Source organism: Staurois parvus, unplaced genomic scaffold (genome assembly GCF_062004578.1).
Source record: "Staurois parvus isolate SC_StPar_1 unplaced genomic scaffold, SC_StPar_1.0 ptg000568l, whole genome shotgun sequence".
NCBI lineage: Eukaryota > Metazoa > Chordata > Amphibia > Anura > Ranidae > Staurois > Staurois parvus.
In genome coordinates, this window is record NW_028318364.1 from 849,393 (window position 1) to 874,513 (window position 25,121).

Here is a 25,121-nt window from a genome sequence, read left to right on the forward strand (position 1 = left end):
AACATATTTTTGGATTGCTAAAGAAAACTGTAGGACCCTGAGGAAACTCATGCAAAGCTGACACGTACATAAGAACTCCAGGCAGGCAAAACTGACAAGTGCATAAGAACTCCAGGCAGGCAAAGCTGACTTGTACGTAAGAACTCCAGGCAGGCAATATCTTGTTGGGGATTGAACCCCAGCACCCAGGTGTTGTATAATAACATGACATCTGCTTAATAATAGTTGGTTGTTACACCACCTTTCTCCTAATTACCTAGTATATGAAATAGGAAAAGCTATTACACTAAACTGCAGGTGAGTTTCCCGAGAAAGTCAAAAGTAAGTTATGCCACCGTCCAAGGCCTACTCAGAAGTCTAATTTGCAGTATGTTGAAGCCAGGCAAACGGAGTAACTCGCTTGATTGGCATTTACATGTTTAAAGCCATTTATCCCCCCCACCCTTCTATTTTTGCAAACCTGTTACCAATTAGTAATCAGTTCCTCTTTCTTCCAGGCCAGGAACGGACTCAGATAGTGAAATTATTTTTGAAAATGAGGATGAAAATAGTCCTGATCAGGTAAAGACTATGTTTAACAGGAGCTGTTTTATCTGTTTCTTTATAATTGAATAAGAAAACATGTATTCTTGTAGAATCTGAAATTACACTTTGTAACAATGACAAGGCCCTAAATGTCTTATTTGTGCACTAAAATAGGGAACAATAGGCAATCGCCAGAAAGATGCCACACTACCCTGATTCCATTTTTCCGTATGCTGTTGGTGGTCCTGGGGTTTCCATTGAGCATTCTATAGATTTATAGGACACATTCTTATCCTAATAATACAAAGATTGGATGATGCGTATCTATCTATTGGTTCCCTTCAAGTGCCAGTATACATCAGTGTAATCCTAACTCTTTCTTCAGAAACTTTTATTGGGTTAGTATGTCTAGGTGCCCCATTCCGTGGGTGTATTGAACATACATAATCCACCTTCATATACAGTCTTGACGGATAGTGCTCAGTGCATAGAATGGTCCCAAATGTAAGTAATCTACTCTGACCAGCTTCTGTCAGCACATGGGGATTCCCAGCCCTGTCAAGCTTGTATGCTTTACTTTCCTTGTTGTCCTTCAGTATGCTAATTAAGGGGAGGGGTTAATTGGTCACAGGTGATACAGGTCCTATATAATTTGCTGTAGAGCTCACTCTGAGCTTGCTCATTCTTGAGCTTGCCTGTATTTTGCTTGCTGAACCTTTTACTAAGTGGACATTTGATAAGTGGAGTTAAAAAAACTGGAGTGGAAAACAGGAGATTATAACAGGAGTCTACTAATCTGTGACAGCTGATATTTCCTATTAATATTTCCTATTAGGGTGGAAGGTTTTGTGCAGTGCACAGTGTGCCACATGTAATTAGCAGAAATGGAGCAACAGCTCCAGGATGGATACCGCTGCAACAGATGTGAGCTAGTTGCCCTTCTGCAAAGAGATCTGGAGGAGCAAGTTGCAATCCTGGGCAGAACCGACAACCTTGAAAGGGGTCTTCTGCTCCCTGAGCAGGTAGCTAATGGGATTGAGGTGGAGGGCGGAGGGGCTATTGAGGATTATCAGGTAGGAAAATGGGTTGCTGTAAAGAAAGGGAGTGGTAGGGGCTCACAGAAAAGGAAGGCCAGCCCTGGGTTTGTGCACCCCAACAGATTTGCTAAGTTGGGTGGCAAGCTTAGGGGTGGCAGCCCTGGATGTCACTGCTATCCCTAACAGCCGTGAGGGCAGACCCGTGGGGTGGTGAGGGTAGTGCAGGAAGGCCTAGACAGCTGGTGGTAGTAGGGGATTCTATAATCAGAAGGACTGATAGAATAATTTGTCTGCAGGATCGCCTCAACCAAATGGTTTGCTGTCTCCCTGGTGCTAGGGTTTGGCATGTGGTGGACTGGGTTGATAAATTACTGGTAGGGGCTGGGCATGACCCAGCTGTCTTGGTCCATGTTTAACCAATGACAGAATACATGGAAGGTGGAGGCTCCTTAAGAATCAATTTAAACTACTAGGCTGCAAGTTGAAGGGAAGGACCTCCAAGGTGATATTCTGTGAAATATTACCTGTACCATGCGCAACTCAGGAAAGACGGGGAGATTAGAGAACTCAATGCATGGCTAAAGACCTTGAGTAAGAGGGAAGGTTTTGGGTTTCTAGAGCACTGGGCTGACTTTTTGTTGGGGTGCAGCCTATATGCTAGAGATAGTTTGCACCTAAATGGAAGAGGGTCTCCTGTGCTAGGGGATAGGTTTATGGGGAAGCTGGAGGGGTATTTAAACTAGGATTGAGGGGGGAGGGAGAATTAGATTATAGCAGGGTAGACAGATCAGACAGGGGTCAGTACTTATTGCTGGGGAAAGATGGGGGGAAGGCTATGGCAGTTGATAGGAAGGTTCCCATGTTACAAACAACCAGTGGAATTGGTACCATTTTTATGAAAATAAAAAATATGTAAAATACGCGTAAACAAGGTGTCAATGGATTAAAGTATTTGTTCACCAATGTCAGAAGTCTGCCAAGCAAAATAGGTGAGTTGGAAGCTTTGGTGCATGAAGAGAACTACGATTTAATCGGTAATGCTGAATCTTAGCTTCATTCTTCACATGACGGGGCCAGTAATATTCCTGGCTATGTTCTCTTTCGGAGAGACAGGGTAAATAGGAAAGGTGGTGGTGTCGTCTGTCTCTATGTGAGAAGTTATCTCAGAGCGAGTGTGAAAGAGGACCTAGTTGATGGAGAGTGTGATAAGGCTGAAGCATTATGGGTGGAACTGCACATGGGGGTGTGTACTTCAAAGGTAATCATTGGAGTTTGTTATAGGCCTCCAAATGTTAATGATCGAAAGGGCTGGGACAGTGATAATAATGGGGGATTTTAATTATCCGGGAAATTGACTGGAGTAATGGTACTGCAGGAACAGTTAGAGGGCAATATTTTTTAAACCTACTATAGGACAATTTTATGGTACAGTTCATACAGGCCCCAACTAGGCATGATGCTCTGCTGGACCTGGTAATCTCAAACCATGCAGAGCTTATTACGAATGCCCATATAAAAGAATATCTTGGTAGCAGTGACCATAACATGATTTCATTTATTGTTAGCTGTAAACCGCAAGCACATACGGGAAAAAATAAAATGTTCAATTTTAAGAGAGCTAATTTTCCAAGGCTGAGAGATGCTCTCCAAGACTTAGATTGGGAGGGAATATTGGCATCAATGAAAACACAGAAATAAGAGTTCTTCAAAAAGACTGTATGTGAACACACTACAAAATATATTCCCATGGGCAACAAGTTTACCTACTTGACAACCGCGCTATAGCCGAATGACAGCTACAGCGTGGTTGTCCTGTCCTGGGAGGGCGTCATATGACATCCTCCCAGAACTCGCCCTTCCGCGCCCCTGGGGGCGCACACCCAGCGATTTCTGTGATCGCTGTGTCCTAAGGACACAGCTGATTATGTGCTGTGGTAAAAGGCCAATCACAGCATCCTTTTACCACGTGATCAACCGTGTCCAATGGCACAGCAGATCACCGGTAAAGGCAGTTGCCAGTTATCGGCAGTACCTTCCTCATGCTGTGACAGTGCAAGGAAAGTACTGCCGATAACCGGCAATTGTTGGGACGGATCGGCACTGATGATCAGTGCCCAGCAGTGTCACCCAGCAGTGTCACCCAGAAGTGCTGCCCATCTGTGCCCAGCAGTGCCACCCATCTGTGCCCACCAGTGCCACCCATCTGTGCCTAGTAGTGCCACCCACCTGTGCCCAGCAGTGCCACGCACCTGTGTCCAGCAGTGCCCCCCATCAATGTCACCCTTCAGTGTCGCCAGTCAGTGCCACCCATCAGTGCCGCCTATCAGTGCCCATTGTTGCATATCAGTGCCAGCTCATCTGTGCCGTCTATCAGTGCCCATCAGTGCTGACTGTGCCTATCAGTGCAGCCTCATCAATGCACATCAGTGAAGGAGAAAAATTACCTGTTTGAAAAAAAGAGCAAAACATTTGAAACAAAAAAATAAAAAGTTTTTCTTTTGTTCTAAAATTATATAATTTTGCAAAGTGCAACAGCAAAAGCTGAAAATTGGCATGGGCACGAAGGGGGTAACCACTTGCCCTGTAGGCAAGTGTTTAAAAGGCTAAAAATCAAACTTACAGCCAAAGTTAAAAAAGCTATAGATAATAAGAAAAGAGCTTTTATTAAATATAAGAATGAACGCTATCATCGTTTAAACATTAGAAATAATGTAACAGAATATGCAAAAAGAAAATAAAGGCAGCAAAAATTGAAAATGAACGACAGATTGCAAAGGAGATGAAGAGAAACCCCAAAAAATTCTTTAAATATATTAATAGTAAAAGGGTCCGGTCCGAGCATGTAGGCCCTTTACAAAATAATCTAGAGTGTGTGACTGGGGACAAAGAGAAGGCAAATTTATTTAATACCTTCTTCAGCTCTGTACATACAAAGGAGCATAGAGGAGCTTGTCCATAATGGGCATGGTATTGACACAGCTCCAGATGATCCATATTGGCTCACAATTGATATGATACAAAAATATTTAGACAGAATAAAGGTGAATAAAGCACCTGGACTGGATGGCATACACCCACGGGTCCTTAAAGAATTGAGCTCTGTCATTTCAAAGCCATTGTTTCTCATTTTTAGGGACTCTAATGACTGGCATAGTACCACTGGATTGTCGTAAGGCAAATGTGGTGCCAATATTTAAAAAGGGGTCAAAATCTTTACCAAGTAATTATAGACCTGTTAGTTTAACTTCTATAGTTGGGAAGATACTGGAGAGTTTAATAAAAGACCACATAGATGAGTTCTTGCTGGAAAAAAAATTATAAGCAACAGACCACATGGATTCATGAAGGATAGAAGTTGTCAAACAAATCTGATTTCTTTTTATGAGGAGGTGATCAAAACCTTTGACAAGAGGGGTGGCGGTGGACGTGGTATACTTGGATTTTGCTAAAGCGTTTGGCACAGTTCCCCACACATGGCTAATGTGTAAGGTAAAGTCTACGGGCCTGGAAAAATCTGTATGTAAATGGGTAGAAAGCTGGCTAAAAGATCGTATTCAGAGAGTAGTGGTTAATGATTCATACTCTGAATGGTCTAGGGTTGTCAGTGGTGTACCCCAAGGTTCAGTGTTGGGACCCTTACTTTTTAATATATTTATAAATGATATAGGGTCTGGGATTAAAAATCCCATTTCAGTCTTTGCAGATGACACCAAGCTGTGCAGTGGAATAACGTCCTTACAGGATGTCTTCAATTTACAAGCTGCTCTCAATGCACTGTTTAATTGGGCAACTATGTGACAAATGAGGTTTAATGTTGATAAATGTAAGGTTATGCACTTGGGGGTTAAGAATATGCATGTATAATACATACTGGGGGGGTACAACTGGGGGAATCAATGGTGGGAGTTCTGGTTGATCACAAGCTTAATAATGGCATGCAATGCCAAGCTGCAGTTTCTAAAGCGAGCAAAATCCTCTCTTGTATTAAAAGAGGTATAGACTCCGGAAAGACAGATATCATATTACCCCGGTACAAATCATTAGTAAGACCTCATCTGGAATATGCAGTTCAGTTTTGGGCACCAATTCACAAAAAGAACTTTGGGGAACTGGAGAAAATACAGAGAAGGGCAACCAAACTGATAAGACATGGAGGAGATCAGCTATGAGGAAATATTAGAGGAACTGAATTTATTCTCTCTTGAGAAGAGGAAATTAAAGGGGATATGATCAACATGTATAAATACATCAGTGGTTCATATAGTGAACTCGGTGTAGAGTTATTCACCGTGAGGTCATCACAGAGGACAAGGGGGCACTCTTTACGTCTGGAGGAAAAGAAGTTTAATCTTTAAACACGGAAAGGTTTCTTCACAGTGAGAGCTGTGAAAATGTGGAATAGACTCCATCAAGAGTTGCTTCTGGCCAACTCAATGGATTGCTTTAAAAAAGGCCTGGATTGTTTCTTTGATACACAGAATATAAGTGGATACTAACATTTATAGGTAAAGTTGATCCAGGGAATATCCGATTGCCTCTTGGGGGATCAGGAAGGAATTTTTTTCCCTGCAGGAGCAAATTGGATCATGCTCTGCTGGGTTTTTTGCCTTCCTCTGGATCAACTGTGGGTATAGGATTATAACTGTTTTTTTTTTTTTTTGTTTTTTTTTTTTGTGGTTGAACTGGATAGACTTTTGTCTTTTTTCAGCCAGACAAACTATGTAGGTATGGCATGCTTGTAGACAGGAAACAAAGATAATCCAGGAGATCAGCAGTTCGTAAATTAAAAACAGTATTTTGATTAAAAATGGCTATTGTTTGATGCATAGTATTGGCCAACCAAATCTTTCTCAGTTAAGGTTTACATGCTTTTTATAATCCATGTGGGACTCATTTTGAAACCTGGAGAAGTAGAATGTAATCAGTAATAACGATTTTATTGTGTATAGTTGAGCCGAGTTAATTTTGAAAGGACAACGTAGAGATCTAAATTGAAAAGCCTCTTAATCTTTATCTTGACAAACCTGACCTGAATTATTTATATTTTGTGCTGTATTGATTACTGTCTTTCTAAACAGGATGAAGAGGGTGCTGGGGACAAAGCAGCAGAGCACAAAGAATCGCTCTCTGAAGTGGCCACACAGGCTGTGCATTACCTCTATATTCAGGTGTGATGGTGCCAGGTCGATTTTAACATTGTTATAAGGATCATTCCTTATATACATTCTTGCTAATCTGGGTGCTTTTGGATGTGTATTCTCTGTGCTGGCAGTTATTTCCTTGTCTCTAATAAAATGGAACTAAAATTCCTATTTATAAAAATTTCTAGAAGGTAGTGTTTTTGAAAAGCACAAGGAGATAAACTGTACTTAAAACCCAGCGCAAAAAGAGCAAGACCAGTATACAACCCTCCAAGGTAAAGGGAGGGATTTTATTTTTATTTTCCTATCACTAGTATGCTTAGACGGTGGTGCTGTATCCCCCCCCCCTCCGTTTTTTCTATTTTTGGCAAAACAGACATACAGTCAGCTTAAAAAAAATACTTTTGCTTTAAATTAAACCTGTTCCGGGGATAATATGTAGGCAAATATTGCTGGTTTCCTTTCTAATGCTGACCTGATATTTGAAAGAAATGTGACCATTGCTTGAGGTATTTGGGTATTATGGTGGCTGAGTGATGGCAATTACTTGTGAGTGCTGAAAGTGCTTTTTTTTCATATGTGGGGATTTTCCAGCATGTTGCTATGTTTACACTGTTGCTCAGCAGTCATTCCATGTTCTCCCTACACACACTATATGGTCAGATGGCTGAGGAAATGTTGTATATTACAATGCAATGATGAGCACTTCCTTTTATCAGATGCAATCATTTTGGAAAATCTCTGAGTAGTGATTAGTTTCCTTAACTTATTTTAACATATTGTTTCCTCTTCTTGACATGGCTTCGGTACCTTGAACCTTTAGAACCCATTTAAATCCCTGACATGGAAATAGAATGTAGAGTAGAATGTCAGAATGCAGAACTCCTTTTCTTTACACATGCTCAAGTCAGTGCCTCAGAATGTATTGAATCCATCGGATCTGCTGACAGGTTTGGACATTTTCAATTTCTGTTGCCAGGCTGGGCTCACCAGCAATAAAATTGCACCATATTACCAAATCGTGATTACAGAAAGATGGTAAATACTGCGTGCTTCTTCCCACAGCAAAGCTAAACAGTGGTGTGATAATGGGACTCCACTACTGCTGCTAATGCCTAGTACAAGAAAATCGGATCAAAAGTGCAGCTTTTGAAGCGATCGTCCAATATTCTGATCGTTCGTACACAGCTTTTGCGTGCCGATCATGACAGTTCATGTGAAATTATCCGAAGGGGCAAGCATGACAATTTTTATTGTGTGATAACAGAACAAACAATTTTCATTAAATCAGTACAGTATTCATCCATAAAAGATAGACTGACCAATACTGCACATGCTCAGAAACGAAAGAACATAATACATTACATCACTTTTGAAGTTCTATTCTGTCTTACGAGAATTTTCATTTCTTTAGTAACCTCTTCATTTTCAATAAGAGACTAGCATGCAAAAAACAACAACGGATTGTCATTAGTCTGATATTCTCATCACGTGTATGAAGCTTAAGAGGCTTGGCTGGTGGGCACCGTCTGAAAGGCTCAATTTCTGTTTCCTTCAGATGGAATACTGTGAAAAAAGCACTTTACGGGACACTATAGATCAACAATTATATCTGGACACTAGTCGCCTTTGGAGGCTCTTTCGAGAGATTTTAGATGGCCTGGCTTACATCCATGAACAGGTAACTATGAAAATTGCTGACAATATAGCAATATGATACACATGTGGAGGGTAATATGTGTCAACATGCCTGCTAACTGGTGTTAATGGATTAGCATTTGAAGCATGGCTGATGCATTTAAATAGTAATTAATTAATTGTAAATTACAGGTTGAAATTGATATTCTGTTACAAGTGTCATTGTCTTTGAATCTATTCTCATTTGCCCCTAGCTGGATGTTCATTAAACTATTTTTTCCATGTCAATATTTTGTTTAAAGTGAACCTGATGTGGCTCAAAAGTGGCAAAGGCAATAGTACTAAATTCAGACACCTTGTACCTGTGCTAGTCTGCAGGGAGATTCTTGTATCCCTGTAGAACCTTCCTTGGGTCCAGAGTTCGAGCAGTACTTAGGGGCTTGACAGCTTTCCAAGTGGCGATTAAAATGTATCTAAAGCCAAAATGCTTTTATTTTTACTTGTGGATAGAGTAGGGGAGGGTTAGGAGTCCCTCTCAGATCTGTATTGCTATCTGTGTACCCATTGGGGGATTACCGCTTTCTATTTGTCCCACTGATCATTTTCTCTGGAACTGAAAGCGAGGGAAAATCCAAATTTTCAGTTGTCCCGAGAACAGGAATAATGAGTAAATCTTCCAATAGAAGAACTTATTCCAGTGACCACTAAGACATGATCTATCTCACTTTGGAGAGATTAACTCTCACTTTTTGCTTTTAACCACTTGCCTACGGGCACTTATACCCTTTTCCTACCCAGGTCAATTTTCAGCTTTCAGCGCTGTCACACTGAATGACAATTGCGCGGTCATGTAACACTGCACCCATATGAATTTTTTATCATTTTTTTCACACAAATTGAGCTTTCCTTTGGTGGCATTTAATTGCCGCTGGGTGTGTTATTTTATTTTTGCACTATAAACAAAAAAAGAACAAAAAATGTGAAAAAAAGTTTTACTTTGTTTCTATTATAAAATTTTGGAAACAGGTAATATTTCTCTTTCACTTATGTGTATTGATGAGGCTGCACTGCTGGGCACTGACTGGTGGCACTGCTGGGTGGCACATATGGGGGACACTGCTGGGTGGCACTGCTGGGCACAGGTGGGTTGCACTGCGATCTGTTCACTGACAATTGCTGGTTCTCAGCAGTACTTTCCTCACGCTGTGACAGCGTGAGAAATGTGCAGCGGATAACCGGCAACTGTATTTACCTGGTGATCTGCTGTGTCATTGGACACAGCTGATCACTTGGTAAAAGGCTGCTGTGATTGGCCTTTTACCACATCATGTGATCAGCTGTGTCCGTAGGACACAGCGATCATGGAGATCGCAGGGTGCGCGGAAGGGCGTGATCTGTGAGGACGTCATATGATGCCCTCCCAGAACTGGACAACCATGCTGTAGCCGTCATTTGGCTATAGCGCGGTTGGCAAGTAGTTAATATACTTTTAAACCCTGCTGCTCCTGACATTGGCTCCTCCTTTGTAATTCAACTGCCAAATATCCAAGCCTTTACTACCAGCTGAGGCTCTGACATTTGATTGACATTTGGAGTTTAGTGCCAGGAAGAGGAAGAACTGAGTCACGCATCAGGCAGGCCTAGTGGATATAACATTGTTGCCCTTGACCCTTTAGACTATAATAAGTTACCTCAAAGCCTAAAAAAACAACAAATCTGTTACAGACTACATTTTCTCTTTTGCATTACAGGGGATGATTCACCGAGATTTAAAGCCTGTTAACATCTTCTTAGATTCAGAGGACCATGTAAAAATAGGGGATTTTGGTCTGGCCACAGATCATCCAGCCTATGTAGTAAGTGTTTACTTAACATTTTCACATTTCATTGTTCATTTCCACTCTTTGACATCAGTAGAAAGACATAACAATAAAATCGTATCTGTTCTCTGCATGGAAAAGGTCAGAGTACCATATAGAACATGTCACCTAATTCAGGATTGCAGTGTGCTGGTACTATGGCTATAAGATTTCTCAAATGTTGTGAACTTTTCTCTTTTTGCTTGTTTAAAGACTGACTCAACACAAGAAGAGGACCAAGGTCGCTCTGACTTTGTTAAAATTGACTCTGAAGGTAATGTATTGTTCTTTGTTTAAATCCACGTAGTGACATATTGTTTCAAAGTTCATAAATTACAACTGCAGCTTTGATTAACCCCTTGATGCCAATGTAACACAAATATGCGGCCTCACAGAACTGGGATTTTTTCCGTGGGGCCACATATTTGCGTACCTGTCTTTGTGCTGGGAGTGTGCTGCACGGTGCGCTCCCAGCACAAAGACCAGGGTGTCACTGAGAGCCCTGGGTCCTGTTCTAACGATCGGAACCTGAAACTCCCGATTACGGGTCACATGTTTGCTGTGATAGCCTCTGATTGGCTATCACAGTGATCAGCCACTGTACAGCCCGGACCCTTTTTTTTTTCTCTCTCTATGTATGGAGGAGAGAGATACATTGTATCTCTCTAACTCCTGGCATAGAGGGGGGAAAAAAATGTTTGTTTAAAAAAAAAAGAAAGATAAATATTAAAAAAATAAAATAAAGAAAAAAAAATACTTAGATCAAGGTTTGATCTACTTCAGTGCCAGAGTGATTCAAGGTCAGGGTTAAAGGTCAGGATTATTTTTTTTCTTTTTTTTTTGATTGGTACTAGTGTCAGTCAGTGTCAGTGTGTTTTAGGTAAAAAAAAAACAAAACAAAATGAGCACTATTGTTTCTGGCCTGTACTATTGGTACAAACAACAAATAGCATACATAGAGATGGTATTGCTGCGATCGTCAAGAGCTGGAAAATTTATTTTGGGTTGTTCTTTGCTGGTAGGTTATGGTAGTGGCAAGAAACACACAGCTAAATTAAATTTTTTTTTTTTATTATTCTGGGCCAGTTTTCCTTTGATAATAAAAAAAAAGTCAGGAGATATCCATTACCATTTACCACCAAATGAAAGCCCAATTTGTCCTGAAAAAAAAACAAGGTATAATTCACCTGGATGTACAAAGTAGTTGTGATGATATGTGCGGTTTTACTAACACATGTCAATGTTGCAAAATTGTGCTTAGGCGTTAAGATTTGTTTTACCCTTAGGCGTGAAGGGGTTAAATAACACCACATAAACCTTAAAAAAGATAATTCTGGTTAGATATTCTTCCTAAGGAAAAGTCTAAAGTCTCTTGCAAACGGAAGTATTTTACTGATATGAAATGCATTGTTGTCTATGGGACATTGCACACAGCTGAATAAAGATCTGTAATATTGCGTTGGGTACTGAGCAAAAAAACAGAAATATAAAATGTTATATTGGAGTGCAGTAATTTACTCACATACAGGTGTTGACTCGTCTAAAAGCATGTTTACGCGAGTGTAAATGGGTATATTTTAATCTGGCAATGAAGAATAATGTTACTATATTCATCTCTACGCTTATGCACCTTTACTCGTCTATAGTCAACATTACTCAGGTCTTTACACAAAGTTTTTGGCCCCTTGCACACAGGCATCACAAAAATCAGTAAATTATGACGCCTGTGTGCAAGGGGCCTAAGCATGTTTATGCCAGTGTAAATGAGTATATTATACTGGCAATGAAGAAGAGTTTTCTTCTATACGCTTACGCACCTACCTGCCTATACTCAACATTACTTCGGTCTTTACACACAGTTTTTGGCCCCTTGTACACAGGCGTCACAAGTTCCTGAGTAAACATCAGTAAATTATGACGCCTGTGTGCAAAGGGCCTAAATGTTATTTATTTGCACACTACCCTTCATCCTGAAAGTTTGCAGTATATCCCAGTTCCCTATAATTTCACACAGGGAAGCTTTTACATTCATTGCCCTTTACTTTCAAGACTGTATGCATTGTATCTCTTGTCTCAACCCCTACATGCCAGTTTTTAGCTTTTCTAAGCAAAAAAAAAAAGTAAGCAGATAACAAAGCAAGAAAGTATTCACAAAATATCTTTTTGTGATAAAGAACAATAATCTTACAATGCAAGCTGTTGGAGCACAGGGCTTATTTATCAGCTTATCGACAGGCAAAAAGATGTGTCTGATGCCGGCTTACAGATATAAATGTATAAATACCCTTAAAGTGGTTTAAAGTTTAAATAGCCCACCCCTAAGCTATTATGGACAAAAATATAGACAAAATAACATTGTATCTTTAAACTGCCATCATTTCAAAGTGATAGTACAATCTTTGTAGAGACTCCTTTAGATTTCCAAATAACTATGCAGAATAAGATCTTACCTAAACACTCCATTATTTCCTATCCAGTCAAGTAGGCACTTCCAGTACAGATTGACATATCTAATAGGGATTGTACAGATTTCTTAAAACATATTACATACTACATATTACATTCTCTTGTAGCTTATGTTATTGTATTGCATGAACTGTTTGAAACTGGTCTAAATAAGACTTGTATTTCCCAGGAAAACTCACTGGTATGGTGGGCACAGCTTTGTACGTGAGTCCAGAGGTTCAAGGCAACACCAAAGCTTCTTATAACCAGGTAATGAACATGGCGACTGAATACACCTTTGACTGTCAGAATGCTCTGCAGCTGTCTTTCACACATAACCATAAGCAGATTGTTGTGCTCTTGGTACATAAATCCTTCCAATACAATGTCTGTGTTTTTATATCCAGAAAGTGGACCTCTTCAGTCTGGGAATCATACTGTTTGAGATGTCATATAGACCTATGGACACAAGCTCTGAGCGGATCTCACTATTAAGCACTTTAAGACAGGTACTCTTTATGGTGCAACTATTTGCTTCTGTAAAAAGTTGTCGGGTGTCGTCCATGTTTAAATTATATCTTTTAAAAATTTCACTTAGAAGTAATGTATCCACGGACACAATCCTTATCTCTGATTACATTGCAGAGCTGGCAGTGTTTCTTGGTTGGTAGGCTGTGTATTTCTGAGTACGTTTCCCATGTCAGTTCCTGCATTACCACCCTGCAGCTGGACAGTATGGCAGGGGCCAGTTCATGAACAGAATTTGAAGCCAGTGAAAATAAAGAATAAACTTGTGAACATTTCTAGAAAGAATGCTAGTTCAGCTGTATTATGTCTCAATTTTTAGATATTTATAGTTTAACTTTACCACTTGCCTTCCGGAAGATTTCCCCCCCTCATGGCCAGGCCATTTTTTTGCTATATGGCGCTGCACTACTTTTTTGTTTTTAAGAAATCTGTTTATTAGTGATAACACCTCATACAGTTCAGGAATGCATCCCCTGCCTGCTAACTAAACTGTGAAGGAGCAGCAGGAGACTGATTAGGTCATCCCTGTGCTTTTTTAATCCTGACATCATGTTCCTTGTAAGCACATTTTCCTACAGTGCACCTGATTCGTTCCCAATTTTGCCCCTCCCTCTTTCAGTCTAAAAATCTGTTTTGCAGGGAATTTTGAAAAACTGATATTTTAAGATGCTGATTCCAAGTCTATTTTAGTACTGACACTAGTTGCATTTGAAAAAATAAATGTAATGATGATTCGGTGAATACAAAGTTGCATTATTATGTTTCTTTTAAATGTACCTGGATTATTGCTTTATCTTCCTACAAAGATATATATATTTTTTCTACAGTCTTCCATAGTATTCCCAGATGATTTTGAGAAACCAGAAACAGAGAAGCAGGTAAGGCATTTATTCCACTACCAAATTACTGAAACACATCAGCTACTTTAAGAACCCAGATGACCGTTAGAAGACATAACAACGATAAGTAGATAAGTGTTACTGTTTTGTAGAGAAAAGTCATCACATGGTTGTTAAACCATGATCCTGCATCTCGTCCTACGGCCATGGAACTCTTGAAATGTGACCTTCTACCACCACCTCAGCTTGAAGAGTCCGAACTTCACGAGGTGCTTCACCATACATTGGCCAATATAGATGGAAAGTCCTACCGGACAATGATCAGCCAAATATTCTCCCAGCGCATATCACCTGCAATGGACTACACCTATGACAGTGATATATTTAAGGTATCCTTATTTACTAAAAGTGAATATGTCGCCATTTTGAACTCTTAAGGTTCTGCTTATGAGAAATTATCACAAAGTATCCAGATGACCCTCCTGTGTAACTTTCAGATTTAGTTTCACCTTGTTAGTAGGGTCTTGACTTTATGGCTTAGCACTGTCCAGTTGCATCCAGTCTATTAGAATACCCTTAAGGTGGTTCTAAAGCCAAACCATTTTCTACCTTAAAGCAAAGCTCCAGGCTCCCCCAAAAAATTAAAAGTCAGCAGCTACAAATACTATAGTTGCTGACTTTTAATATAAGGACACTTGCATGTCCAGGGATCTACGGATGTCCTCACCCAAGCTGATTCTTCAGTTGGCTTCGGGTGCAGGTGCTGGCATCTTACATAAGGGAAACCAGCAGTGAAGCCTTGTGGCTTCGCAGCCGGATTCCTACTACGCATGCGCAAAGCATGCTGCGCTTTGTGAATGACCCCGCAGTCTTCTGGGAGCTGTCCCAGGAGGCTGCGGTGGAAGGAGGCGGGGGCGCAAACTTCCAGCTCAGATTTCCACAGCGATCTGACTCAGAAGCAGGAGTGGGTACCTGTCAAAACCAGCTACCCAATCCCCCTCAAAAAGTGCCAAATGTGACAATAGAAAGGGGGAGGATACAAACAAAGGGAACTTCCCCTTTTGTGAAGTTTCTCTTTATTGAATTCCCTCAATTCATGTTCAACCCCAAATCCCCTTATACTTACTTGAATCCTTGCTCGATCTAGTGCAAAGCCTGTCTGCAGAAGCTCTGTCTTCTATCCCCACTCTCACAGGACAGACTGAGAGCAGTGGGAGCCATCAGTCAAATCTTGTGATGAGGGAGCAGGGGGTGGAGCCAAGCCGTGCTGTCTGTGTCTATGGCTGCAGGCACCCAGTCCTGGAATTGATTCCACAGGTGTGTCTCTATAGCAAGCAGCTTGCTATGGGTGCACACTAAGAAGAGGAGAAGCCAGGAGCTCCGGGGAGGGACCTGAGATGAGGTTCAGGGCTGCTCTGTGCAAAACCATTGCACATAGCAGGTTAGTAAAAATCTGTTTGGTATTTAAAAAAATGTTTTTATATTGGCAGTTTGTTGACTAGAGGAGTTTTATTCTGAGGCAGCTTTACAAAGTCGACAATCAGAAAGCCTTGTTTTTTTGAGCCCCTGATTTTATTTTGTAAAGATTTTTGGATAAACTACAGTTGGGCTTTAAATTAGAACTGAGTGTACCTTAAACCTTCTTGTCTTCCATATATTTTCAATCTTCTTCTCATCTTTTTATTTTTCAGGGTAGTTTCTCTGCCCGTTCAGCTAGAATCCATCATCATGTGTGTGAGACGGTCTGTCGAGTGTTTAAAAGACATGGTAAGTTAAAAGGATATATTGATATTGGTTATCTGGTGTTCAACATTTGGTCTTTCAGAGCTAGATGTTTCCAGTGTATCCACAAACTGGAAGAAAATTCTAAATACTGTGACAGTCCTTCTATATACAGCGGGTAAAATAAGTATTGATCACACCACCATTTTTCTCAGTAAATATATTTCTAAAGGTACTATTGACATGAAATTTTCACCACGTCAGTAACAACCCATGCAATCCATAAATACAAAGAAACCAAAACCAATAAGTTCAAAAATTAAGTTATGTATAATAAAATGGAATCACACGGGGAAAAAGTATTGAACACGCTAACTGAAATTTAATACTTCGTACAAAATCCTTTTTTGGTAATGTCATTTTCAAGATGCTTCCTGCATGGAGAAACTAGTCCCATGCATTGCTCAGGTGTGATTTTGGCCCATTCTTCCACACAAACAGTCTTCAAATCTTGAATGTTCCGTGGGCCTCTTCTTTGAACTCTGATCTTTAGTTCTTTCCGAAGATTTTCTATTGGAAGTCAGGTGATTGGCTGGGCCATTCTATCAGCTTTACAGTTGCAAGAAAAAGTATGTGAACATCAAGGCTTTTGGAGATACTTTTGTAACCCTTTCCAGCTTCATGCAAGTCAACAATTCTTGATCGTAGGTCTTCTGAGAGCTCTTTTCTGCGAGGCGTGTTTCACATCAGATAGTGTTTCTTGAAACTAGTAAACCCAAAACAGGTGTGTGTTTTTTAAGGGCAGGATAGCTGTCAGCAACACATCCAATATCATCACACTGATTGGAGTCAAGGTTGGCTCACTCCTGGCTCCAATTAGCTCTGGGAGAAGTCATTAAGCTAGGGCCTCACATACTTTTTCCTCCCTGCACTGTGAATGTTTACATGTTATGTGCAATTAAACCATGGCAACATCTAATGTTTGTGTAGTATTATGTTCAGCAGACTGTGTTCTTCTATTGTTGTGACTTAGATGACGTTCAGAGCACATTTTATGCCCAATTCACGCAAAACTCCACGTAATCCCAATGGGGTTCACATACTTTTTCTTGCAACTGTATTTTCTTTGAAACCAGTTAAGAGTTTTCTTATCTTTGTGTTTTGCGATCATTGTCTTGTTGAAATATCCTCCCTCATTTCATCATCCTGGTAGATGACAGCACTTTTTTATCAAGAATGTCTTGGTACATTTTTTCATTAATCCTTCCTTCAATGATATGAAGTTTGCTAGTACCATATGCTGAAAAACAGCCCCACACCATGATGTTTCCACCTCCAAACTTCACGGTTGGTATGGTGTTTTTGGAGTGATGTGCAGTGCCATTTGACCTCCAAACATGTTATGTACTATGGCATCCAGTGAGTTCAATTTTGGTCCCATCTGGCCAGACTATATTCTCCCAGTATTTCTCAGGCTTGTCTAAATGTTGTGCAGCAAACTTTAATTTGGTAGTAAACGGCAATGTATTTTTTTACCTACAGGTAAGCCTATAATAAAGCTTACCTGTAGGTAAAATGAATATCTCCTAAACATGCACCGTCTAGGATATATTCTGCAGAGCTGCAGCTGGTGACATCACCAGCGCATGTGCATGTGCCGTTCCTTCAGAGCTGAGTGCTCTAGCCAAAACTCCCGTGCGCATGCAATGGAGTGATGTTATCGGTGGCTCAGCTATTCAAGCAGCTGCAGCCCGGGAACCCGGCAAGAAGAACTGGTGAAGATGGAGGCCCTGGCAGCGGTGACAGCTCCTCTGGAGCTCTTCATTTAAAGGTAAGTTTCACTTAATGTGCTATTATACAATGCATACTAGTAGATTATGATATTACTTTGCAGAGGGAAACTTTTTTTTTGGAAAAAGTTTACTACCGCTTTAAACGAGCTTCAGTATGCTTTCTCTTCAGCAGTGGTGTCTTGCGTGGTGAGCGTGCATAAAGGCCATGACGGTTAGGTGCATTACTATTGTTTTCTTTGAAAAAATTGTACCTGCTAATTCCAGATGTTTCTGAAGCTCTCCACAAGTGGTCCTTGGCTCTTGGACAGTTCTTCTGATAATTCTTTCCACTTCTCTGTCAGAAATCTTGTGAGGAGCACCTGGTCATGGCTTGTTTACAGTGAAATGATGTTCTTTCCACTTCCGGATTATGGCCCCAACAGTGCTCACTGGAACATTCAGAAGTTTAGAAATCCTTCTGTAACCAATGCCATCAGCATGTTTTGCAACAATAAGGTTACGAAGGTCTTGAAAGAGCTCTTTGTTTTTACCCATCATGAGATGTGACAACTAGGTAATGAGACACCTTTTTATAGGCCATCAGTTGAGACTGAACCAGCTGATATTAATTTTCACTGAGAAGGGGCAGAATTGCATTCTAATTACTGATAGATTTCAGCTGGTGTTTTGGCTTTCCATGCCTTTTTGCACCTCCCTTTCTTCATGTGTTCAATACTTTTTGTATATGAAAGACAAAAAGAGGGCGCACAGGCCTAGTGCATTACCTTAAAAATAGGATTATTGATAAAAAGTAAATACAAAATTAAAATGATGTAAAATCAGATAAACACAAGAAGCATGTCACACGAGATATGCAGTATGGTACAGGAACCGCTGTGGGTGGTCTGGTGGGAGACTGGAAGCCTCTGGATAGCTGGTGGCCAGAGGCTTCCAGTCTCCCACCAGACCACCCACAGGGATTCCTGTACCATACTGCATATCTCTTGTGACATGCTTCTCGTGTTTATCTGATTTTACATCATTTTAATTTTGTGAGTGTTTACTTTTTATCAATAAATCCTATTTTTAAGGTAATGCACTAGGCCTGTGCGCCCTCTTTTTTGTCTTTCATATACAGTTTCTTTTGGATATCCCTGGTCTGTTGAGGGCAGCAAGGCCTGCATTTCTTTTCCCATGTGGGGATCACAATAGCAGGGAGTCCACAGTTCAGCGCAGGAGTACATGCATTCGGTTGCTACATTCTTCTTCTGTTTAATACTTTTTTCCCTGTGTCATTCCATTTTATTACACCTAACTTAATTTCTGAACTTATTTGTTTCAGTTTCTTTGTATGTATGGATTGCATGGGTTGAAAATTTCATGTCAATAGCGCCTTTAGAAAAATGGTGACGTGTTCAATACTTATTTTACCCACTGTGTGTTGCTGTCCATTGTTAAAGGAACTAATCTGATGTCACTGTATACATTGGCCTATAGTGTTCAGGAGTGTGCAGAAAACTATATTAGTGTCATGACCCCCTATGGTCAAAGATATCTTTTACACACAACAGATTGTTTTAATTTTGTTACCCTGGCAGGATATAGAAAGAGGAGCTGTCATTGCTGCAGGCTCTGGGGCTGTCATCTGAATCCTTGCTTCACTGTTGAGTCAGTGAAATCTTGGAACAACTGAAATGCATTGACATGCCAAGTAGAGAGGGAAGTAAAAGATTAATAGGTTGTATATTCAGAGCTAGCTGCCTGTGTCCTTGTGGATAAAATTCTTGTTCTGGTGACCATACCAGATGTTAGAAGAAATCTGGGCTCACAAATTGCAAAAAAGAACTGGCAGTGGTTTAAAAAAGGTGAAAAAGAAAAGGTGATTTTTCTAAGAAATTGTTCATATCTTCCTGTCTACGTCTAAACCTTCATTTTAAAATAAAGCATACTACAGATCTGCTGTCACTGTCATCCAAGTATTTTAAACCGTTTTCTTTTTAGGAGCTGTGAAGTTACATACACCTTTGTTAATGCCTCGGAGCAAGATGGCATCTGAAAGTGGTGAATCGGCCAGTTTTATGGACCACAGTGGCATGCTAGTAACACTTCCTTATAATCTCAGGGTAGGTGCTATGGTTATGGATGTACAGTAATAAACTGATCTATGACTTGGTGTTTTATATTGCTGGAAAACAAGAACCGTAACATTTTCATTAGAGTAAAAATGGAAAAAGTGCTTTAAAGTGTACAGTTTGTGAACGTACATAAAGTGAATCATATGGTAACAATGAACTTTTACCACAAACACATTTATTTAAAATAAAACAGTTTAGTACCTTTTTGTCATTTTATTTTGCGGTCACATGAGCTCAAAGCCTTTAATGTATTGCTCTGTGATATGTGGAAGCAGGTACTGTGTTTTGTCATACACAACCAGCAGGCTTGACGCTTCATTCTAGAAGGGGTTTCATTTTTAGCGATTCAGAACCAAGAGTATAAAGCGAGCGCTTACTGTAGCAGCCAATGCACCAAAAAGTAACCGCAAACTTTCTCAGATGAACCAATCATAAACGTAGTGCAGCGCTAAACAAATAATCACCAATATGATATAGAAATAATAAACCATTCATAAATAAGATTCAAATTCGATATGCAATATAGTGTCCAAAATAGCTAATCAGATGGTAGTGATTAATCCCACTGGTGAGCGATGGACCAATATAAATATCTCCCCGTGTATATAGATCTTGAAATACGGTGGCGTGCGATCAAGGTGGATATAGAAAGATTGCCCACTCACCGGAAGCACAATCTTAATCGCAAAGATCAGATAAACCAGGAGCAGGGGTTCCCTTGAGGGTACAGCCTGGAAAAGGATTCCTCTCCTCTGTAACTCCGGGTAATAGATGAATCCCTCCTAGATGCCCTGGAACAGGTGGACTGCAGTGGGGTCTGGTCACTGGTTCCCTCCTCTAATCCTGGTGGTGCACCTGGGGTCCTAGATGGATTTAATTGCTCGGCACGGAGCAAAGAAGATGGATTCCCATAGTTTAGTATTCCATAATATTTATTGTGAATAATAAGGTTAAAATATATTACGTATTACACGTATAGAATAAAATCAGGTAGATGAATCCTAGGTAATATGCAGATAAATTGAAGCAGTACTGCTAAATATACACTGACCAGCTGGAGTTAGAAAATGGCCGCCAGACCTCCCTGATCCGGCAGCGTGACGACACGGCGTGTATGGGCTCCTCCCTGACGTGTTTCGTATGCGAATACGTCCTCATAAGGGGTGCTGCCATAATCACCAGACGTCTATATGTGCTCTTGTATAGATTACTGTCGAGTGCAAAAATTAGCCAGCGCCATCTTGCTGGCGCTCGCGTATGCGCCATTTTCTTGTAGACCAATCTATTTCCTTAATGAATATTAGCCTGCTCCATCTTGCCGGTGATCGCGCATGTGCGCACGCGCGAGAGCGCCGGAGCCATTTTCTTATAGACCAATCTGTTACCTCAATGCGTCTGTAGATAATGTGAGGAAGCGTGCGCAGTACTGCACACGCCATTTTCTAATAGATCGACACAAGGTCAATACTTTCCCACAGGCTGTAGCTGGCATAGACATCTCCATCCTGCCACCTCCTTATCCAGTCAGAGAATGCGTTGCCTTTGTTGAGAAAATGCAAAGTGTTCTCTGAGTGGGGATTTGTATTTATGGCCAGCTTTCCTGTTACAGTTGCAGTACCTGCATGTAAATAAACTCAAGGCTGTATAGTGGCTAAGAGTTTGTTTACTTCTTCTCTGTAGGCTGCCAGCTTTCTTATAGAACTGATTTACCTTACAGCCATCTGATCACTTCTATAGTACTCAAAGTGCAACATAAGTGACACAAAAAAATTGTGTGAAAGTCAGCTCTTTATTGCAGGAGAGACATGCTGTGTCTCTTCTGTAATGAAACAAACCTACCTGGCTGTTTGCAATCTTATTTGTACTTTGTATATTCAGAATGTACACCAAGCTTAGCATGTGCAACTCATTGTCCATTCTTGGTGTCGGAATTAATGCATTCCTATGCACATACATGGGAGTGATTCCTCCTCCTGCTGGCCAATCAATGCATCAGAAAACTCCCACCTAGAACTAGAAGATGTCAGTGTCAGCAAGGAAGCTCACGGAGGTGGGTGTTTACAGACAATAGTTCTGCTTCAAACTCTAAATTAGACACCTGTAAAGGCTTTTCTTAAAGGATAAGTTCACTAATAATAATCACAAATAAATTATATATGCACTTTTTTTGCAGGTAAAAAATGTGCAATTAATTTATTTTTAAATTTTTATTTCTTTGTAGCCTGCAGAGCATTGCACCCGCGATCTGCAGATCGAAGGTGCAATGTCAGGACCTCCCATATTGGCAGACAGTTACAGAAGTCTAGGAAGATTCAATGAACTACGAGAGTGTTCACCAGTGCCCTTTGAGTTCATTGAGAACTACAAGATGTCTGCCTTGGTGGCAGACAGGACTTGTAGTTCATTCACAGAGCTCTGTGAATAATTGATGCAGCTGTGTGGGCAGAGCCCCGCACAGCCATACTGTTTTTAAACTGTGACAACGAGTGCGGATTCTCCCCTTGCGTTCAGAAAGATTAATGTATCCTTTAATTGTACATCACAGGACATGAAAGTGTTAACAGCCATTTCTATATGGGTTATGCTGCCACATTCAGTTGACCAGAAAAAAAAGGCAGGAGTCACCCTAAACCAGTAGAACTATTCAGATTTTACCTTTCCTTGGTTTTGTACAGTCAGAATGAAATTTGGTTGCTGATTAGTTGCCATTGGTTACCATTTGTTAATTTCCTTAGTCTTACTGCTTTGAGACCCTTTTAAACCTAAAAACAAAAATGTATCTGTTTACAAGTCCTTTCAGCAAGTACAGAAAATACCTGTTGATCTTGCCAGCAATGCACGGGTCCCCTTCCTGTGAGCTTTAAAGAAAACACGAAGAAGCTTATCGCTATTGTGTAAATTACTAGACCCATCAGTCTGCCATGTAATAAATATGAACATATGCAGACATGATTGTCCAAAGTCCAGACTATGTAATAATTATAATGAAGAAAAAATCATAGGCATGTAGAGAACAGGAAGTGTTTACAGGGTTACCAGGTGAAAATAATGGTAAAAAGAAAATGAATGCAGACAACACATTTACAGACTGGTATTCTGCAGTACAATACATTTTTGGTTTTGAGTTTGGATACGATTTAATATCTGAATTATGTATGTTACTAATAATACTTTTTCCTTTCTTGCAGATTCCTTTTGCACGATATGTTGCAAGAAATAATGTAACTAACGTTAAAAGGTAACATTTAACATTAAAATGCTTAATTGATTTACCAAAATAAATTGCTAAACTTCAGTATGTCTGTATGAATATAAAAGGAGGCAGACATACAGTGCCTTGAAAAAGTTTTCATACCCCTTGACATTTTCCACATTTTTCATGTTACAACTAAAAACGTAAATGTATTTTATTGGGATTTTATGTGGTAAACCAACACAAAGTGGCACATAATTGTGAAGTGGAAGGAAAATGGTAAATGGTTTTCAAATTGTTTTACAAATATCTGAAAAGTGTGGTGTGCATTTGTATTCAGCTCCCGAGTCAATACTTTGTAGAACCACCTTTCGCTGCAGTTACAGCTGCAAGTCTTTTTGGGTATGTCTCTACCAGCTTTGCACATCTAGAGAGTGACATGTTTGCCCATTCTTCTTTGCAAAATAGCTCAAGCTCTGTCAGATTGGATGGAGAGCGTCAGTGAACAGCAATTTTCAAGTCTTGCCACAGATTCTCAATTGGATTTAGGGTCTAGACTTTGACTGGGCCATTCTAAAACATGAATATGTTTTGATCTAAACCATTCCATTGTAGCTCTGGCTGTATGTTTAGGGTCGTTGTCCTGCTGGAAGGTGAACCTCCGCCCCAGTCCCAAGTCTTTTGCAGAATCTATCAGGTTTTCTTCTAAGGTTGCCCTGTATTTGACTCCATCCACCTTCCCATAACCTCTGACTAGCTTCCCTGTCTCTGCTGAAGAAAAGCATCCCCACAACATGATGCTGCCACCACCATGTTTCATGGTGGGAATGATGTGTTCAAGGTGATGTGCAGTGTTCCACCACACATAGCGTTTTGCTTTTAGGCCAAAAAGTTAAATTTTGGTTTCATCTGACCAGAGCCCCTTCTTCCACATGTTTGCTGTGTTCCCCACATTGCTTCTCGCAAACTGCAAACGGAACATTCTTTCAACAATGGATTTCTTCTTGCCACTCTTCCATAAAGGCTAGATTTGTGGAGTGCACAACTAATAGCTGTCCTGTGGATAGATTCTCCCACCTGAGCTCTCATGTGGATCTCTGCAGCTTTACCAGAGTTATCAAGGGCCTCTTGGCTGCTTCTCTGATTAATACTCTCCTTGCGCGGCCTGTCAGTTTCGGTGAATGGCCATGTCTTGGTAGGTTTGCAGTTGTGCCATACTCTTTCCATTTTCAGATGATGGCTTGAACAGTGCTCCATGAGATGTTCAAAGCTTGGGATCTTTTTTATAAGCTAACCCCGCTTTAAACTTCTCCACAACTTTATCCCTGACCTGTCTGGTGTGTTCCTTGGTCTTCATGATACGGTTTATTCACAAATGCTCTCTAACAAAACCTCTGAGGGCTTCTCAGAACAGTTGGATTTTTATACTGAGATTAAATTACACACAGGTGGACTCTAATTACTAATTAGGTGACTTCTGAAGGCAATTGTTCCACTAGATTTTAGTTAGGGGTATCAGAGTAGAGGGAGCTGAATACAAATGCACACTACACTTTTCACATATTTATTTATAAAACAGTTTGAAAACCATTTACTATTTTCCTTCCACTTCACAATTATGTGCCACTTATGAATACTTTTTAAAGGCGCTGTATTTCAAGTTGGATCAGCAATGGGGAAACACAACTATTACCCAGTTATCACACATCATCTTGCTACCTTGTAGCATTCCCAGATCTTAAAGGGAATTTTTTTTAACAAAAATATAAACTCCCTAAATGAAACTTTTTGGAGATGGGTCACATAGTAAAAGACAAAACAATTGCAGCTGATCGTGAATTGCTTGGGATAATAGGGTTTTTGTACTAAAAAATAACTTTAAGATAAAAGCCAAAACCATCATCTTTAGTTTGGGGGTAATAGCAATAGATTACAACTTCTTAGGGGCAAGCTCATTAGTCAAGGACTGAAAAACTCAGTCTCTGTTTTTGAGTTTTCCAGTCCTTTTTTGATGTGTGTGCCCAGTGCCTCCCGGCCTTTTAAGGGGTTTCTGACGCTGGGGGGGGGGGGGGGGGCAGGGTTTAGAGTCATGTGACCACCGTGAGTAGCTGTCACGGCAGTCACATGATCGGAAAGGTCCCGATCACAAGGAGAGATCGAGACCTTTCCGTGGGACGCCGAAACGTGCCGGGAGCGCACAGGGCACGTGCTCTCTGCACGTTTGTTTACAAATTATACGCAAATATGCGGCTGCTCGGCATCAAGGCCCAGCTGCCTAGAGACTGCA

At 40.5% G+C, this 25,121-nt stretch overlaps 1 protein-coding gene across 1 annotated transcript in view; it reads left to right on the forward strand.

Moving 5' to 3' along the window:
- The window catches only part of EIF2AK4 (eukaryotic translation initiation factor 2 alpha kinase 4), an 87,429-nt gene that overhangs the window by 48,988 nt on the left and 13,320 nt on the right, over positions 1 to 25,121 (forward strand). The window contains exons 13-24 of the mRNA XM_089691663.1: positions 498 to 561; positions 6,641 to 6,730; positions 8,262 to 8,384; positions 10,093 to 10,197; positions 10,414 to 10,474; positions 12,836 to 12,915; positions 13,053 to 13,154; positions 14,001 to 14,051; positions 14,165 to 14,401; positions 15,704 to 15,779; positions 19,508 to 19,629; positions 22,830 to 22,879. Coding sequence (XP_089547789.1) covers positions 498 to 561; positions 6,641 to 6,730; positions 8,262 to 8,384; positions 10,093 to 10,197; positions 10,414 to 10,474; positions 12,836 to 12,915; positions 13,053 to 13,154; positions 14,001 to 14,051; positions 14,165 to 14,401; positions 15,704 to 15,779; positions 19,508 to 19,629; positions 22,830 to 22,879 — 1,161 coding nt within the window. The remainder of the gene's footprint in view (positions 1 to 497; positions 562 to 6,640; positions 6,731 to 8,261; positions 8,385 to 10,092; positions 10,198 to 10,413; positions 10,475 to 12,835; positions 12,916 to 13,052; positions 13,155 to 14,000; positions 14,052 to 14,164; positions 14,402 to 15,703; positions 15,780 to 19,507; positions 19,630 to 22,829; positions 22,880 to 25,121) is intronic.